At 41.4% G+C, this 18,659-nt stretch overlaps 2 protein-coding genes across 2 annotated transcripts in view; one reads left to right on the top strand and one right to left on the bottom strand.

The window, feature by feature from the left end:
* LYPD6 (LY6/PLAUR domain containing 6) overlaps positions 1 to 605 on the bottom strand; it is a 128,048-nt gene extending 127,443 nt beyond the window's left edge. The window contains exon 1 of the mRNA XM_019646503.1: positions 443 to 605. The gene's annotated coding sequence lies outside the window, so the exon portion shown is untranslated. The remainder of the gene's footprint in view (positions 1 to 442) is intronic.
* On the top strand, positions 21 to 1,739 carry LOC109384858 (uncharacterized). The gene is made up of 5 exons (XM_019646506.1): positions 21 to 80; positions 424 to 518; positions 699 to 886; positions 1,103 to 1,296; positions 1,437 to 1,739. Exons 1-5 carry the CDS (start codon positions 21 to 23, stop codon positions 1,542 to 1,544), a joined length of 645 nt encoding a protein of 214 aa, XP_019502051.1. The 3' UTR covers positions 1,545 to 1,739.
* Positions 1,740 to 18,659: the final 16,920 nt, after the last annotated feature.

Genomic DNA, 18,659 nt, shown 5'->3' with positions numbered 1-18,659 from the left:
CCCGCCTGCCCCGCAGCAACATGTGGGGCGCTGCCACTCCCCCGCCCGGGAACTCCCTCCGGCTGGAGTTCCAGGTGGACGTACGTTTGGCCCTGGGAAGATGCTGAATTACTCTCGGGAAAGATTCCTCCAGCGTAGAACTTGGCAGCCCCTGACATTTCCATCCCACCCTCTGAGCGCCAGCACTACACACACGCACACACGCCCCTCTGGACCTGCCCAGGCTGCGCACAGTGCTGGCTGCCCACTCCCGAGCAAAATACCGGAGCGGAACGTGGAGGCGAGGACTCCAGCTCTGCTGGCCCCGGGAGGCTGTCCTAGCACTGGGTAGCTCCAGGGACTAAGCTCACTCCCCGGTTGGCCCCGGCCCGGCATCAGTTCGGGCCGCTGGCACCAATCCCGTCTCCTTTTGTGCTCTCCCAGGAAGCCCGCCTCTACTCACCCTGGCTGCGCGCGGATTCCGGCCGCCAGCGGCAGCCCGCTGCCCCATCCCACGAACACTGCGGCGCCCCCGGAGTGTGCAATGCAGAGCCCCGCCAGCGCGCGGCCGGAGCAGGGGATGCGGGGAGGGAGCGAGGGAGGGAGGAGGAAGGAGAGAGAGAAAAAACGCAACAGGGAGGGGAGGGGAGCGCGCGCCACTCCCACTCGCGCCGGGCACTCGCGGCCGCCGCCGGCCAGCCCGGCCTCGCCGGCCGCAGGACCAATCAGCGCGCGCGGGGGTGGGGGCGGGGGAGAGCCGAGCCCGCCCCGGGCGCGCTCATTGGCCCGGCGCGCAAGATCCAACTCCCGGAGTATTGGCCTGAGCGCCAAGTCTGCAAACTCCGGCCCGCGGGAGCCTGCAACCCCACACTCTTGGGACGCCCGGCTCCGCATTCCCCCTTGCAGGGTGAGTAAGCCTAGTTCTGCGGGCGGAAACCGGGAGGACTTGAGACTTGCCGGTGAAGCTAGTTCCCACTGAGCGTTCAAAACGAGCTGTGTTTGTTCAGGTTGCGGCGATTCCTTCCTGTGAGCGACCCCTGCGCCACTCGCCTCACTCTGGCTAGCTGATAAATGATGGAAAGCCTGACAGTGGGACATGGCCCCAACCAAATCTTACTCTCAGCCACCCCCAGGGCCGCGCGAAACCCGTGGCACGCAAGAACCAGGGCTGAAAACCAAGTCGAGCTCCGAACCCAGGGCAGACCTAGACCACTTGACGTTTGCGATAGAGGACTCAGATTGCGAGTTGGACGAGGGACGGGGAGAGTCTGCGAGGCGGGTCTTCGTGAGGATTTGGGAATCCGGTTGTGGGTTTTGGTGCGCATCATTCTCCCACTCTGCCGACCTTTCCCCCAAGTGAAGCCTCTCCCTCCCCCCTCCACCCCTGTCCCCCGGGAGATATTGATCTTCTCTTCCTTGTTGCAAATTATATCTGACTCCTGGATTTTTCCATCCAGAACCTCAGACTGGAAGCGGAGCACGGCCTTACTCCCCACCCCTCTGAACACCCCCGGGAGCTGGCAGAAGAGAAGGTGACCAGGGAAAGTGACCAGGGAAGGTCCTAGGGAAGGTCTGGAGGAAGGATTCCGCAGGTCCGCCCGGGAGTTCGGAGCTCGAGACCCGGAGCTCGCAACTGCCCCAGCTCCGCCGGGTACCTGGCCTGCAGAGCTACCTTCGCGAGGACTGCCCGCCCCAGTGACTCCCTTTATCCTTCTTTAAGGTCCCTCTCTCTTCTCCTTGGACTTGCTGTTCTCCGAGTTTTTCAGGCAGGTCACCTCTGAATCTTCTCCATCATCTATCCCCTCTCAATATTAAAATATCCTTATTCGTTTTCTTTTTCTTAACTTCCCTCCCATTCCCTCAGAAAGTTTTTGTTACTTTATGTTCACAGATTTACAGAAGCTAAGGGTTCAAGTGGACAAAAATAATCAGCACTCCTTTAGAACCTTTGGACACGAGAAGTGATAACTGCGGCTGTCTCCCTCCAGGGTTCAGCACATTGAATGAACCGAACAGGAATTCATCAAACTGAACCTGGAACTACCCCACAGTGACTATGTGAGTTAGAATCTGGTACCAATGAGGGCATGTCCTAGGTGTTATCACTGCCACTTATTTAGTTTCCAAGGAAGAAATTCCTTCTTCTGAAATTCCAGTCCATGTGCCTAGATCACTTGATTTTTTTTTTAATTGTCTCAGCTCATAGCTTAATCAAAACACTATTTGGGTTCAAAATGAAGACCAATATATTAATGCAATTTATGAGACACTGAGTTCCTGATGGAGACAGAATCCTTAGGATCTGTTTTCAGAAATGTATTTTATTTTAATGATACAAAGAAATGCACTGTAAATGTCAGCAGTGGTTGCCTCTATGTGATGGGATAATAGGTGATTTTTTTGTTTTCTTCTTTATACTTTACTGTATTTTGTAAAAAACATGTAACACTTATTAATCAGGAAAAAAATAAATATGTTCACTCCAAATGTACAACACTCTTCAGGCATCAGAAGAGCTAAAATATGAAATCCCTCTTCTACGTTACCCTTTGCTTCTTATCGATCACCAAGTCCCTTGAATTCGGTCTCCTAGAATTGCTTTCAGATCTGTCCTTCTCAACATCTGTAGTGTCACAGCCACATCTTTATCATTTCTTATCCAGGCTTCAACAACAGACTTAATAAATGTTCTACTAGCCAGCCAGCCACCATGCTACCATGCTGCCATATCTCTAAGAATGACAAAGGTGATCATTTCACTTAAAAGCTTAAAATCTTTTGGTCTTCCCAACTGTACTGCTGTGAAGTTCAAACCTAGCCTGACTGGCAAGGCCTTTCTTTCCCAGCCTGACCTCAGCCTTCCATGTTGGCCTCATCTCCTGCCTTCACACTTCCCTACGCAGGGTGATCCTGCCCCACCACAACTTTTTGTCCTTCACACACGTGTTATGTGATTTCATATGTCCAGGGCTAAGACTGTGTCATACTGGAATGCCACCTTTCTCATCCTTCTAAGCCTCATCCCACCCCCAATAGCAAGTTCCTACCTCTGCTTCAAGGCTCATTTCAAATATCACCTTTTTTATGAAGTCTTCAAAATTGACTGGCAGAATTAGTAACCACTACTCTCTACACTCCAATGACAAGCAGTTTTTTTATTCAACAACTATGAATCCAACTCCTACTATGTGCCAACCACAATGAAGAAAACACTTAGTATTTATATTCCTGGAACATACCATGAGAGACACAAACATGAAATCAAGTCACACAGATAAATAATTTTGAACTGAGATAAGTGTGATGAAACCACTACATGTGCAAAAAGAAGCATGATTTACATTGAACGTATGCCAACCATTGTTCTTACCACGTTATGGTATAATCTGTTGATTTATTTGTCCAAAGTTCTGCCTCCCATCATATTCTTCTGTGTGCCCCCATCTAGAATACAGTGCCTGGTTCATGGTTAGGTGCTCAGTAAAATTTTTTTTTTAATGAATAAATGAATGGATATTTGAGACACTCATGAAGCATTTTGTGTCATGTATTTACATGCTACTATTGTACAAAATCTAAAACACTTTATCTCTATATTTTAAAGATTAATATTAGTTGATCCTTGTCTCATCTTTCATAACTCTAATTTGGTTCTTCTGGCATAAATTATCAAATTCTTGTTTGATGTCACATTTAGGAGCTATAATTAATGTATTACTTGTAGATAACCTACTGTTGCTAAGAGGAATTTATTATTGTTTTTATAAAATTTGGTTTTTAACATGTCAAAATCAAATGTTAAGATACAAATATAAAAGATACAAAGTACATTCCATAAAAGAATATATAAAATGAACTTTATCAAAAATAAAAACATTTTCTCTGCAAATAACACTGCTGAAAAAATGAAAAGATAAACATAGACAGGGAGAAAATACTTGCAAATCATATATCTGACATATGACTTGTAGCCAATATATTGGGTTGTCGGAAAAGTCATGACGTATTTTGTCTATGTTTTTCAAAGGTCATTTATTTATATAAAGAACAAAGATCAATCAATGATATATTGCCCATTTTGTTTGATTTATTGTTTGGTTCCTTGGTAGGCACTCGAAAAACACAACACCTTTAAAATCCCACCATACTGAGAGCATAACCTTCCTCTGATGAATATCTGCTTTCGATGTCATTTGAGGCAAATCATCACGTCGGGATCAAGACTGTTTGAGCACCACATTGTTGTAAACAATCCATTTCTCATCACCAGTTATCAGTCGCTTCAAAAAAGGATTGTATTCCTCACATTTAATGAGCATATTGCAGATGTTTATATGCACCATCAAATGAACTTCTTTGAGTTCATGCAGAACCCAAATATCGAGCTTGCTTACGTATTGCAGCTTCTTCAGGTGGTCCTGAATGCTTGAATGATGGATGTTCAATGTTTCTGCAATCTCTCGTGTCTTGTAATGTGGGTTTGACTCAATCAATGCATTTATTTTGTCATAATCAACCTCAGTGGGCCTCCCTGACTGAGGAGCGTCGTTGAGATCAAAATCACCAGCACAGAATTTCGTGAACCATCGTTGGCACTGACATTCTTGTAGAGCATTGTCACCATAAACTTTATGCAACTTTTCACAAGCTTGATGCGCATTCTTCCCTTTATGGATGTAAAACAGTAAAATATGGCAAAAATTCACAGTTTGGTCTTCCATCTTCAACTTGTTGTAAAATCTCCAAAATCAACCAAATCACTCAAATTTTTTTTAGAATGAAGCTAGAACTGTCAACTGTCAAATGACATAGAAATAACATAGATGTGAATGACTCTAGTACTTCCAAAAATGAACTAGTGCCATGTGTCGCAAACATGCATCATGACTTTTCTGACAGTCCAATATACAAAGAACACTCAAAACTCAAATAAGAAACACTCAAAAAAAAATAAGATAACAACAAAAATTTTTAAATGAGCAAAAGATTTGAACATTTACCAAAGAAGATCTACAGATAACAAAAACACATGAAAAAAAACTCATTATCATTAGTAATTAATGAAATGCTGATTAAAACCAAAATGAAATACTACTATACACTTAATAGAATGGCTTTAAAAATGATAATACCAAATGCTGATGAAATGCAGAGCAACTGGAAGTCTCAAATATCGCTGGTGGGAATGCAAAATGGGACAGCTCTCTCAAAACAGTTTCACAGTTTTCATAAATTTCAGTATACACTTAACCATATGATCCAATATTCCCACTCCTAGATATTTACCAAAGTGAAATAAAGGGCCTATGTTTGCTCAAAAACCTATTAGCAAATATTTATAGCAATTTTACAGCTAAAATCTTGAAACAACCCCAAAATCTCTCAGCTGGGGAATATATAAACAGACATCCATAGAATGAACTACTACTACTCAATAAAAGGAATAGACTATTGATACAAACAGCATTTTGTATCTCAATGCATTATGCTCAGTGAAAGGAAACAGGCTCAAAAAGCTAAGTGCAGACACTAGTTAAGAATGGCAGAGCAGCACAATGAAAGAACTCAAGGTTTTTCAAGATGATGGAGCCACAATCTCATGTCTAGATGATCTATATATTTACATGATGCTAGTTTAAAACCTTTGTTATTTCAAGTTTCTTGTAACACATAGCTAAATCTCATTTTACCTAATATAATGAGTACATGAATTAATCAATTAATAAAAATTCAACTAAATGTAGTCTTCGTGACAGAAGAAACTGACTATCTTATTCACTGAAATATCATCAAATGCCTTGCACAATGCAGTACACAGAGTGGGTACTCAGTAAATATTAGTTAAATGAATAAACAGATGAAAATGAAGATAAAGTTGGGATTTTACGAGAACGTAACAAAATTTTCCATTCAGTGGCGTGCTTTCCCCTTCAAAGTAGCTATTTTGGCACATTGCATTTTTCATTCCAATGATGCTGCTCCTATTTCAACATATGTTCCCTTTCCCCTCCCTGCTTATTAAAATATTGCCCTTTCTTTAAGTAAAGTTGTTTCCCTTAAATAAATTTTTCACTTTCTTTCTCTCAATGAGTAAACAATAAATTTAACATGTCTTAACATTTGACTCATTTTTCACCATCCCAAGTAGTACCTACTTTATCTTCTTTTCCTCTATCACAGATATCAGGAATTTATAGAACAGGCACACGGTAAAAATAAAATTTAGATTTTATGCAAAGCTTGAGAGATTTTTGGCTCAAGAAAACCATCATATTTCCAGATGTATCACTAAAAGTAATTTTCATTTATTGGACATTGATGGTTGACATTAAGCTCTTGATATATCATTAAAATATTTCTGCTCTAACCAGTTTGCACAGTCAAGTGACTTTTAAAAAATCATTTACAGCTAAGCTGCTGTTATGGAATTTATTATGAGAACTCAATTTTCTCTACCAGTTTTTCTACTATGAAACAATAATCCTGGCTGCCAGCAGAGAGCCCCTCAGTTGTGTTAAGACATCAATCAGCTTTATACCTTGTTTCTATCAGGGAGCATTTCTTGCATAAACACAGATGCCATCCTACATAGAATTGACACTAATTCCTCACATAAGTAAGGCTGTCTCCTAATGACCATCTGACAATGAAATATTAGAGGTTAAGAAGAACAAGTTGAGGGACATGGGAAGATACATGTAAGCAAAATAAGATATTGTAAAGAATGAATCCAGAAGATCTATCAGTTTCATTACCTTCACATTCCCAGTTTCTTTAACTGTACCTGAGATAATCGAGTAACAGTTGAATTTCTGCCTCTGAACTCAGTTCTGTACTTATCCAAGGAAGGTGAAATAGGTAAGATTTCAGAAGGCTGGGTTTCATCATCCCATCCACTTCTCTCATCCCCTTTGCTGATGCCTATGATTCCACAATCAGAACCAGATGGCAAAGAGGGTTTATCTGGAATTGAGTGCCACTTTGAACCATGGTAATGCTGCCCGGAACATTGCTGACAAGAACCATGAGGCCAATCTGATGGGTCAGTTAACAAGCTTTTGTGAAGGAGAGCAATCATAATTTCAGTTTTAGAGGTGTGCAGATTGAGGTGGTTATAGAACCTCCAGATAAGGTTACCCAGTGGGTAGTTGGATATGCAGATCCAACCTCAATAGAGATATACATTTTTAAGACTTAAGTATAAAGGCTAAACTTTCACTACTCTCCACTTGTGCCCACAGCAGACATTGTGAGCCAATCGTGATTGTTTCTCTTGAGCCCTAACTTGGCCTCAGTACCCATCTAAGCTCATTTCTCCTCATAGCTACCAACCAACAGATAGTTGTCAGAAGAAAAGATGAAAAACAATTTCATTGCAAATTGTAAGATAATCCTTGTTTAGAACTCTGTGGGTTAGTATAACAGGACAGTAGCTAAGGAAGTTTTTATGCTACCCAGGATTTTATTCAAGTGACTGACCATGTTGTCTAGGTTGGGTAAAGAAAGAAAAAAACAAGTATGGACTTAACTATGAATTTTTTTTTCCCTCATCAATCCCAATAATTGAAAACAACACAATTCTCTGTCTTTGTGTTCACCAATCCTGATACCAGGCACACTTTTCTTTCCCTATGTTAAATATTACCAAGACCAAAGAAAAATAGCCTAGCTCTCTGCTCCAGGAAATGCCTGTTCCTGGGAAATAAGATGGCGAGCGTGTTAAACTGCTTGCATTTCGAGGCTAACTGCTCATCAAGTGAGCACTTCAAGACTTTCACCTGCTGTGCTTTCCAAAAGTTTATATCATAAACGCTGCCCATTCCAACTAGTTCCTGCTTTTCAAGACTTGCCTTGAAATCCTAGCCCAGGCTCTAAAAACTTCATAAACATCTGTGGAAATAAATGAAGGGAGCCCGGAGGAGAACAGAGACTATATATTCAGAAGCTGCAAGGGAGTCAGCCACTGTCAGTTGCATTTGGCAGAGACGAAGCACAGGCACAGGCGTGGTAAGGCTTTATAGTTAAAAATATAGTTAAAAATAACTGAATAAAAATAAATAAGTAAAAATAGTTAAAATAAATAAAAATTTTAAAAAGGAGGACTTCGGGTATGCTTTGATTGGAAGCTGCTGTCATGAAGAAGCTGGGGGCGGGCTAACTAGAAGCAGTGCATCTCATGTGATTGGTTTGAGGAGGATACTTGGCTTACTCTGCCTGGTCCAGAGTTGGGGTCAAGGGGGTAAGATGAGGGCAGCTGTCAGTCACTGACCAGTCCAGACTCTTTGGGGCCAGTTGCCGCAGAAGTTGTGGTTTGGCTTCCTGGGCTGGTTGTCACACAGGCTGTGGGTCAGAATTCTGTTGTTACCCACGGTTATGTTCAGTCTCTCACACCCTTCCCTAATTTTCCAGTTTTGAGTCTCTACTAAGATTCTGTCCAGAAGGTGTTGTCTGTATTGCAGTGGAGCTGATAAATTTACGTTTGTTTAATCTACATGTTTTTCTGGTGGTCTTTTGAAGAGTCAACAGTGAACACTCAATACCTAGTACCAAAGGCTGGATGGTGTCATAACTATCTGTCCCTTTTTCCCAATGAGAGATTACTTCCAACAAGAAAACAGCGTTCTCCAATAAGATCATAGCGCTTTCTAGAAGCACATCTTTGCTCAGTTCCCTCTGTGCGGGGTCTGATTTCTCACCTTGAGAGATCCTTGAATGTCACAAGCTCCTGGGACCCAGCTGCCAGTCCTTCCTCTTTGGTGAAAGGAATAAGATTTTTGCAAGTCTAACACAACAGTGCCCCTTTGCCCACATTCTCCATGGTTGATAGTTTGGGCAAATGTAGAGGTGTCATAGGACTGACACTGTGAATGTACATAATGAAATCTGGAGGTGTTAGACTTTGGTGTTAAAAGAATAGCAGTGAGTTTTGCTGACAGAGCAAATTCATTCATTTACTAAATCTCTGTTGAAAAAAGGTACGTACTTGAAGCTGGAAAGACAATGAATGATGTGTAAAACAAAAACATAGCTGATGCCATGTCTCACTGAGCTTTCAGTCCAGTGAGGGACAAAGTCATTAATCAAATAATTGAACAAATAAATGTGAAATGTGAGAGTGTTAACGGGGGAATCTGGGAGGTCTCAGAAGGTATGCCTGTGGGACTAAACACCAAACTTCCTTTATCATATAATATGCCCATGCAGCAGGTATTCACAACAAGACATTTAAAAACTCAGCAGAAAAGTATTAGTAGGTCTCTGCTTATAGCTAAGGTAGAACAACAGGGACTGAATTTACCCTCCCACTAGACACAACCAAAAAAAATGGACAATAACTGTATGAAACAATGATTAGCAAGATACTGAACATCAGACAACAAAGGACAGTGATTCTTGAAGGACAAGAAATATTAACCACAACATGTTTACTTAGCCAGGTTCCCCACTGTTGGAGATGGGAGTTACAAATGTGGAAAGAGGGAAGCATAGATGGATTCTGAGGTAATTGATTAAAATTTGAGGTGTTGCTATGAATTCATTTTTAAATTTAGATATAGCAAAGGTACATATTATGGTTGTATATTTGTTTATATATAAATACAGATATACATATCAATATAGGTATAGACTTTTCCCCCTAACTCTGTTCACTGAGAGCGCCTGGAAGCAATCACATCTCAATACAATGAGCACACCTAGCACCAGACTGTGGTTTCTGAATTCCATTCTGCACAAAGTGACCAGGGCTCCTTAGAAAAATGGCCAATTCCTGGGCTGAGCATGGAAAGTGCTAGATGACCCTGGAACATCCTGTTGTGATAGAAAGTACAGAAGACTCAAAGAATAAAGGAGATGTGTCAAAAGGACACAGGTGGGCCGGCCGAGTGGCTCAGTTGGTTAAGAGCTCGCTCAAGAGTTTGAGCTCTGAGCAACAGCCGTTCAATGCCCGGCCTGAGCTGAGCTGCTGCTAAGCTGCCAATAGGTGGGAGGATGGCTCAGCTAAAAAAAAAAGGACACAAGAGCTAGCTTAAAGGGGCTGCCACTGGCCAAATCTGGGACAATTTGAACATTAATAAAGATAAATAATAGCAAAAGATGATAACCAGTTGAATAAAATAAGAATAAGTTATTATATATATATAAATAGTAAATAATACAATTATATATAAATAATAAAATGATAAATAAAAATAAGTAAGGATGTCTTAATTCAAGCTTCCAACTCTCCCACCTTAAATTGGGCTTGTCCAAACTTCAATTTCTTTCCCTATAAAATAGTGCTAAAAACAGTGCTTAACAACAGGGTGGTTGTAAGAATTAACTGAGATAATAGACGAGTGTTTTGGAACCAAAGCACCTAAAGAGACATTTATATATTATTCCCAGGACTTGTATGTACGAACAGTTTACAGTAGTGTGCAAAGAACAGTAAGCTAAGGGTGGGTTGCTGCTAGCATACTCACCACAGCCCTGGAGAGAGGGGTCCTCCAGTGTGCATGTGTGTGTGCACATGTGCGTGCATGGGGGTGGCAGGGATTGGGAAATGCCATGCTCACAGTAACAATCATAATGGAGAGCCCTGAAGTGAAGGTGGTGGCTCTGAAAACTAAGAGTTAAGAGCAAATTAAGAACATGCTCATTGAGTAATTAACATGCAAGAGTTGTTAACTGTGGCAATTTTATAAACCACATTTATAAATCATATTTCCAACCTACCTAATGTACTTTAGAAGAGTGAGCTAAATCTCCCTAAAGAGATGGCAGTTATGGACCTTTTCTTGCAAAGGCCAAACAAGGTAAATAGATGTGACTTGTGTTGTCTTCAATGTAACAACTTTTGTCACCTTTCTCTCCTTCTAATCAGTTCAAAAGGATGACCTCTGTCCTGCAGCTAACATCATTTCTTTTTAATATTAAGAAGCATGAAGAAAATGTACAATCAAGATCCTTTACACTTACAACCCCTATACTAACATTTATTTTGAAATTAAAAAAAAAAAAGTAGAGGAAGAGAAACTATGTGAAGTCTTCACATAAAGATTCCCCAATGGAAAATATGAGGTGTGATAAAAAATGACAGTGAATGCTGCTGCTGAGTGTCATCCAAAGGAAAGGGCAGCAATCTTCAATAAGGGAAGTGGTGCATGGAACCTTAGTAACAGTGTGTGGCAAGTTTCAACTTGTTTGGTGCAGTCAGATGGGTGTGAGCTATGGTTGAGAGAAGGTATGTTTTAAAGTGTGCTGTAAATCATCCTCCATCATGACAATACTCCATGTCACACATCGCTTCTAGTATATGGCAATTTCTGTCAAATAAAAATATTACAGTGTGTCCTCATCCACTTTATTCACCAGATCTGGCACCATGTGACTTCTGGCTCTTCCCCAAAGTCAAAATGATTCAGGACATGGAGGCCAGCCACGACAGTGCAACTAAAGACACTCACAAAAGAGGACTTCCAGAACTGCTTCAGAAAGTGGCAAGAACAACAGGATCAGTGTGTTCAAAGCAAGGGGGAGTGTTTTGAGGGGGATTAATAGGAATGTGTCTTTTACTGTAATACATTTTTTTAATTTAAACATTCACCATATTTTTTTATCAGACCACATACAATAGATGTTTCTGTTCCCTGTAGGAGATTACAGTAAGAGCTCCTTAGGCATTGTGTAGGGAGAGCTAGGCCACACTGCAGGCCTTGGCTGCTGGGTGGGCCTTTCAGAGGTGGCCCCAGGGACTGGGAAATGCTCATCAAATGTCCAGTGCTCCTAACTGGCAGGCAAGGTGTTTTCTTCCTCCCATGTCCTCTGATTCTTACAGCCCTGCAATCCTCTTCTCTGTCTCACTGGCTTCTTGCCTTTCCTTGTATTGTTTCTTGTCCTTTCATCTCAACTGTCTTTTGCAGTCTTTGCAAAAAACCTTCTACCTCAACTCCATGGAACTTCATAGATTTGATGGAATGAAGAAAAAAGTATTTGCCAGATTTTTAGGGGGACCTATTAGAAGCTATTGCTACTCTGTGGAAGAGTTTGTAAAAGTGAGGGGCTAGACCCCATCTTCTCGGGAGTATGCACCAGGAAGGGTTATGTACTCGTATGAGGCTCTGGCAAGTGGGAGAGAGTTAACAGCAGGGCCTATGAGATGAGAAAAGACTGGGTTGTGTGCGATGTCAGCTCACCTTGTGCCACTTCCAAATCTCCAATGATCCCAGGTGTGACAGGTCATCTCATCCTTGCTAGCTTTGATGACAACCAGGGAACTTAGTTTAAAGGTCTTGGGTATATGGGGTGGGTGGGTCTTCTCTGCTATTGTCAGTTCATGGGTTTCTACACTGCTTAATGATAGCCAGGCATGTCTCCAGCTATCAGTATTGGGTGGTGGTGGTGGTGGTGGGGGTTGTCCCTCTAGCCTTGTCTCATCTAGAGCCCCTACAATGTGTGTGTTTGTTGGGGGGAGGGCCACTGTAAAACCAATGACACCCCCCCCCCCAGAAAACAACCATAGGGCTTTGATAATTGTGTATAAAATTCCCTACTAAAGGATCAGGTAGCTCACAGGTGATTTAGTATGGGAAGTTGGAAATTTCACTTAATCAATCCCTGGTCTCACATATAGAAATACTTTAAGACTTGGCCTTTTAAGTGACAGTGACCCCATGGATGTGTCCTTTATCTCTCTTTCCTACCACTCTTTCCCTGAAGCTCCTTAGGAGGAGAAGTTTCAGTTCATGAAATCCTTGTTGGCCTTCTGAAGGTAGCTCACTGAGACTTTCTTTGGCTCAGTCATTGCAGATTCCTGCTAAAGTATAATTTTCAAAAGGTTAAAAAAATGACTCCAATGCAAACATAAAATGAGTATGTATCAAATATCTTATTCGAGTCATTAGTTAATAAGGATGAAATCAGATATTGAAAGTAACCCAAAGAGCATTTGAGAAGTGGGAGTGTGTGTATGCATGTGTATGCAATTTAATAAAGAAATATTAGGATAAGGTTGCTGGGTACAAAATTGGTTCGTGCTTTGTGAAACACAAACTTAAGGGTTATCTTTTCCACTGGACAGAAATTATTCATATTCCTACCAGACAAAAATCTATAAGTTAACATGGGACATTAAATCAATAATCAACACTAAATGCAACTAACTACATTTCTCTAAATAATCTTTGGGTGGCTTTACCTCGGTGTGGGACTGAAAAGATGTGCTGCCCATCTTTTTTCCTTATTTCCAAGTTTTATATAATTTTTCTGATGTTCCTTAGGGAAAGGAGATGTGTAACAGCCCTATGGATAATGGGGAAAATGGGTGTTTTGATGCAGTCCAGTCTTCCTACCAGAGAAAGTTGTGACTGGCTTCACGTCATTCACCCAAGAAGTCAGTATACCTCACCAAGATGAGGTTATGTTTTCTCAGAAATAGTATATTCTTAGATCCAGAGTTTAGACCACATTCTGCCTAAATCCAAGGGGCAGGTGGAAGCCAAGAAACTTGTGTTGGAACATGTTTTAAAAATTATAACGGGAGGGATAGAGAGAAAAACAAACTGCTCTTACTTCATCGATTTGCCTAAGTCGCCCAAAGGATCAAACAAATGATTTTTACAAACCCAAATGAAAACCTTCATGACTTTGAAACGAAGCAACTTAAAGGAAAGAAAGAAAATAATTCACATTCTAAGGAGATACTAAAAAATATTAGAATGGCAGATGAATGCAAAAACCATGACGGGGCCTAGAAAAACCCAGAATTTAAACATAAATTCCCAGAAAAGCGTCAAGTTAACTATGCCATTTTAAACGCTCTTCAAAGAAGTCATTGCACAGGGACCCAAGACTGTTACAGAGGCCAATGGAACAAAGTAGCAGATATTCCAGGTCTTTCTATGAGATCATTCATTCTATTTTTTTTTTTTTTAGCTGAGCCATCCTGCCACCTGTTGGCAGCTCAGCGGCAGCTCAGCTTGGGTCGGGAATTGAACTGCTGTTGTCAGAGATCAAACTCTTGAGCGAGCTCTTAACCAACTGAGCCACTCAGCCGGCCCTAATTCTATTTTTCTGAACAGATGAAAGCCCTTTCACAGTGCCTCCTAGCCTTCTCACTTTTTTCCTTGCAATATATGCAAAAATGAATTGAAAATAGAGCGGGGCAAAGCAGCAACAGCTTGTCTCTGTTCCCCTTGGCATCAGCAGGGACAGCTAGAGGGAAAGTTGGCAGCTAGAATCATCTGAAGGCCTGCTCACTCACATGTCTACTCAACGGCTGCCCTCTATGACCTCTGCTGAGTCTATAACACCTACACTTGAGGGGCTGCTTGGCTTCCTCACAGCATGGTGGCTGGCTACCAAGGGTGAGCGTCCCCAGAGAGAGCCAGGTGGGAGCCCATTGTGACATACTGCCTTTTGTAACTCAGTTTCAGGAGTCATGCAGTGTCACTTTTGCCAAAATTTACTGCTTCGAGGCATATCACGAAATTGCACTATTTGATGAGAGAAGTGTTGAAGAATTTGAGAACATGTTTTAAAACCACAACAATGATGCCTTGTTATTCATCTTTTTTCTTTTACTATACTATGTTTTCTAACAATGGTGGTAGTGGTGAGACCTCAATCTGAAACTTGTATTTTTCAGTTTGGGGAAATTTGATTGATTTGAAATTTTCCCACCCTCTATTTTTTATGTTATTTTTTTATGGTATGCCTACTAGATATTGCACCACCTAAATCTATCCCCTAATTTTCACCTCATCTCTCCTACTTTCAGTCTCTTTGTTCTAGTTTCAGGGAAATTTCCTGAATTTTATCTTCTAATCCTTTTGTCATATTTTAAAATTTCTGCTAACCTATATTTAATTTCTAAGAGCGCTTTTTTGTCCTCTGTTCTGATTTTATGGTAGCCTGTTTTTGTTACATAGAAACAATATTTCTCATTTCTCTAAGGATATTTATTATTTTAGCATTTTGTTATAAAAAATTCATATACAAACTGAGAATAATATGATGATTATCCTCTCCCCTCATGTACTCATCACCTCACTTTTCTGAAATACTAAAAGGTAAGCAAAAGCAAAAACTGTCAGGCTGGAAATAAAGGGTTCAATGCAAATCTAGGATATAAAGCTGAGATCTCAGCACTTTTTACCTGCTCAGATATCAGAAACCTAGGAGATAGGTTACCCCATATTGGTTTCCTGGGGCTTCCATAACAAATTACCCCAAATTGGCTGGCTTAAAAAAACAGGAAATCCAAAATCAACGAATCCTTCCGGGGGGGGGGGGGGGGGGGGGGCTCTGAAGGAGCACCTGTTCCATTCCTCTCTCCTAGTTTCTAGTGGTTACCAGCAACCCTTGCCATTCCTTGGCTTGTAGGTGTGTCAGCCCAATCTCGCCTCTATTGTCACATGGGGTTCTTCTCCCTGTGTGTCTTCTACCACTTCTGTTTTCTCTTCTTAGAAAGACAAAACACTAATCACTGAATTCACCTTAATCCAGTATGGCCTCATTGTAACTAATTATAATGACTTATTTCCAAATAAGGTTACGTTTTGGGGTCCCGGGGCATCAAGACTTTAACACATTTTTTTTTCAGGACACAGTTCAACACATAACACTCCCTGTTGTAGGAGATAGGGTGGTGGGCTTCATTGAACTCGTCTAAGCTCCTTGTTTTTCCCAAGTCAAGCAGCACTGACCCTGCCTTTCAAGTTTTCCCTTTTTAGAATCTAAATTTTCTGGTAAACATATCCAGCTGTCCTATTTTCTATGACTACTCTCAGACACATTCATGTATTTCACCTTTGAGGACTTCCTTGAAAAAACAAAAAAAAAGTTAAACCATTTCCTAGTGTTCTACCCCCAACTCACCAACTTCAAAATCTGCCAATCAGTTTTAAGTCCATTTTACAGGGATTTTGGAATGTAGTAACTTTTTAGTTTGTCTTTATAAGCCTAAACTGAAACTTGAAAGGAAACCTAGAGTAGAAGGATAATATTTCAATTACTTACCAAATTAAATTTTTGTTAAGTATCCCTTAATTCTTTTTTCTTTTCTTTTTTTTTTTTTAAGTATCCCTCATTTCTCACACAGATGCATGGGCACACATGTCTTATTGTGGATTTCTTTAATGATAGTCTTTGCTACTCCAGGCCAGGAATTACATGCATGTGCATGAGTACCTGGTGGCAATGGAAGCCACATACAGATTTCACATCCCTCTCTCCATTTTTTAATTAAAATGCAGATCCCATTGGGTAAGTGGGATTCTCCGTAAATAGCCTTTCAAATATGAGCCAAATGTCTACTATTGTTTTGTGAGTGAACCCTGTGTCTGTTGTGCAGTACTCGTTGGCTAAAGTGCTCGACTATATTTCTTCTGCAGATGTCACACCTTGTCACGCCACCCCCATCTTGGTGAGAACACCCTGCAGGCATTCGTTCCTTTTGAGTAAATGTCACTTTCCAAAGAGCCTTTCTACAGGATAAAACATGTTTTGCACAAAGTCCATTCCTGATTCAATGCGGGGAGAGGGGTAGGCATGAAGAACATTCTTCTCAGAGGTAAATAAACTATCTAAAGTGTAGAGGATACAGAGTTTTGCATTTTTTCCCACTGGCTGCCTCTCATCAAAGCGAAGGTTCTTATTGCTGAATCACTAACAACTAATGGTGTGCGTTAGTTAATTTGTGAAAAGAAAAAAGGGAGAAATAATATGTGTTTTGGTCGACAGACACAGGAGCCTTTCCACGAAACAGAGTGAAAAAGCATGGAGAAAGATGTAATTTTCTGTATTTCTTCGCTCTCTGCCTGGGGCAGTGCAGCCCCCGTCTTTGAACAAGGTCAGGTGCATTGTGCAAGTCCATGGTTTGAAAAGTATTGAAAGATTTCTGAAGGGCGTGTAGTCCCAGTAACAAATGGCTCTGTGGGGGAGGAGAAGGGACCCCACACAGGCTGCCTCTTGAGCTCTCAAAAGTAGAGGCCCTGCAGGCTCATAACTAGCTGGGCTAGGTTAACACCTGCTCCCAGAAAGAATGTACTAGCTCTCTGGTCACAGGTAGCTGACTTCCTGATGGGCAGGGCTGGAGACCCTTTTCATGGGGAATACCTCTCTCTCCATATCACTGGGAGATGAATAGTAGACAACTGTATGATGTTTTTCAAGTTGAAAGGTCAGTAGGCACTAACGCTCAAAGCACGTAGCAGGAAAAGAAGAAAGCCTGAAAATGTCAAATATGTACATATTTGTAAATTGTATATAGCTGTCTGTTTTTATATTTCAACATTACATTGGATATATAAATATTTTTATGAAGCATCATAGCGCACTTGATGGAGGAATTAAGGAAATTTGAGATAGGTGGAGTAAATCAATCTGATAATGATACTTGTTGAGGCTTTCTGTGTTTGGCTACCAGAGAATGTGTTATTTGGGGAATACTTTAGTGATATGTCATGGTCCCGACTTTGAAGCAGTCAGCAGGTTATCTTGGAGAACAGGACATGCGCACACATAACATTTCCAACAAATCAGTAAGTACCAACTTGTATAACATACCACAAGTGTTAATAGAAGACAGAAATGCTCAGGCTCTGTCAAGTGGGGGAATAATAGGAGTCAATCATGGTACAGGATGTGGATCTTACTCCTGAGACTTGGGGTTGGAAGAAATGTCATTTATTTACCCTTTCAAATGAATTCATTCAGACTTTTATAATGATCAAAAGGCGGTGAGTTCACCTTTCTGCTCTGAACACACAGCAATGACATGAAATATTTAAATGGCAGGAAGTGGGGCGAGGCAGGGGCGGGGGCAGAGAGAGAAGAGGGAAGAAAGAAGGGAAGGGAGGGAAGGAAAGAAGGGAGGAAAGAAAACCAGGAAGACCCAAGCAGGCTCTGGTACAAGATAAAATCTCCATGGACCAGAAACAAAAGGAAGTCAAATCCTGGGCTGTTTGGGCTCTGGCAGTAAGCACTGGTGACCACTTGGTCCCTGTGGTGTGTGGAGTTCTAAATGTGAATGACACTTGGAGCAGAGCCAGGCTTCCTGTGTGATGCCAGAAGCAGACAGCGCTCTTGACTCTACTGGGACTATGGCTTCAGATGAAGCTGTGAGCCTAGGGAGACAAACACAAAGACAAAGCATTGCTCCCAGGGACTAGCCAACTGCGTACACCCTGTAAACAGACTTGCCATATCCTTCAAATGGCCCCTAGGGGCAGAACATCCCAAGCTCAATTGTAAAACCTGGTTCTGGTTTAAGGGTAAAAGGGTTGGGGTGGGTACAGAGAACCACCAAACTGTGAAACAGGGAAATGTCTGGAGGGGATACGCAAAATGAGCCTGCAAACCAAAATTCCAAAACATAGGAAGAAGGACTAATTTCTGAAAGGACAGCCAAGAAACAAAAGACTTGGAAGAATATTCCAAATGAAATTCATTTTAGACAATAGTCTGAAAAGATGCCAGCATACATTTGTTGGGGTTTTTCAAAGAGATACATAAAGACATTTATGATTAAAGAAGTAAATTATGGAACAGAAATAGGTATGTCACTGTAGGCAGAAAGAATAGGGTCATGGGAAACAGCGGGAGGAAGGCAAGGAGGAGGTGAGGAGAGACAAAGGATGGAGAAGATGAGGTTATTCTGAAGAGAAGTGCAGCTACTGGACCAGCTAGAACTAGATTTC

The sequence above is a fragment of the Hipposideros armiger genome, unplaced genomic scaffold (genome assembly GCF_001890085.2).
Source record: "Hipposideros armiger isolate ML-2016 unplaced genomic scaffold, ASM189008v1 scaffold_104, whole genome shotgun sequence".
NCBI classification, from domain to species: Eukaryota; Metazoa; Chordata; class Mammalia; order Chiroptera; family Hipposideridae; genus Hipposideros; species Hipposideros armiger.
The sequence above is the reverse complement of the archived record's forward strand: the minus strand, read 5'-3'. Positions and strand labels throughout refer to the sequence as shown.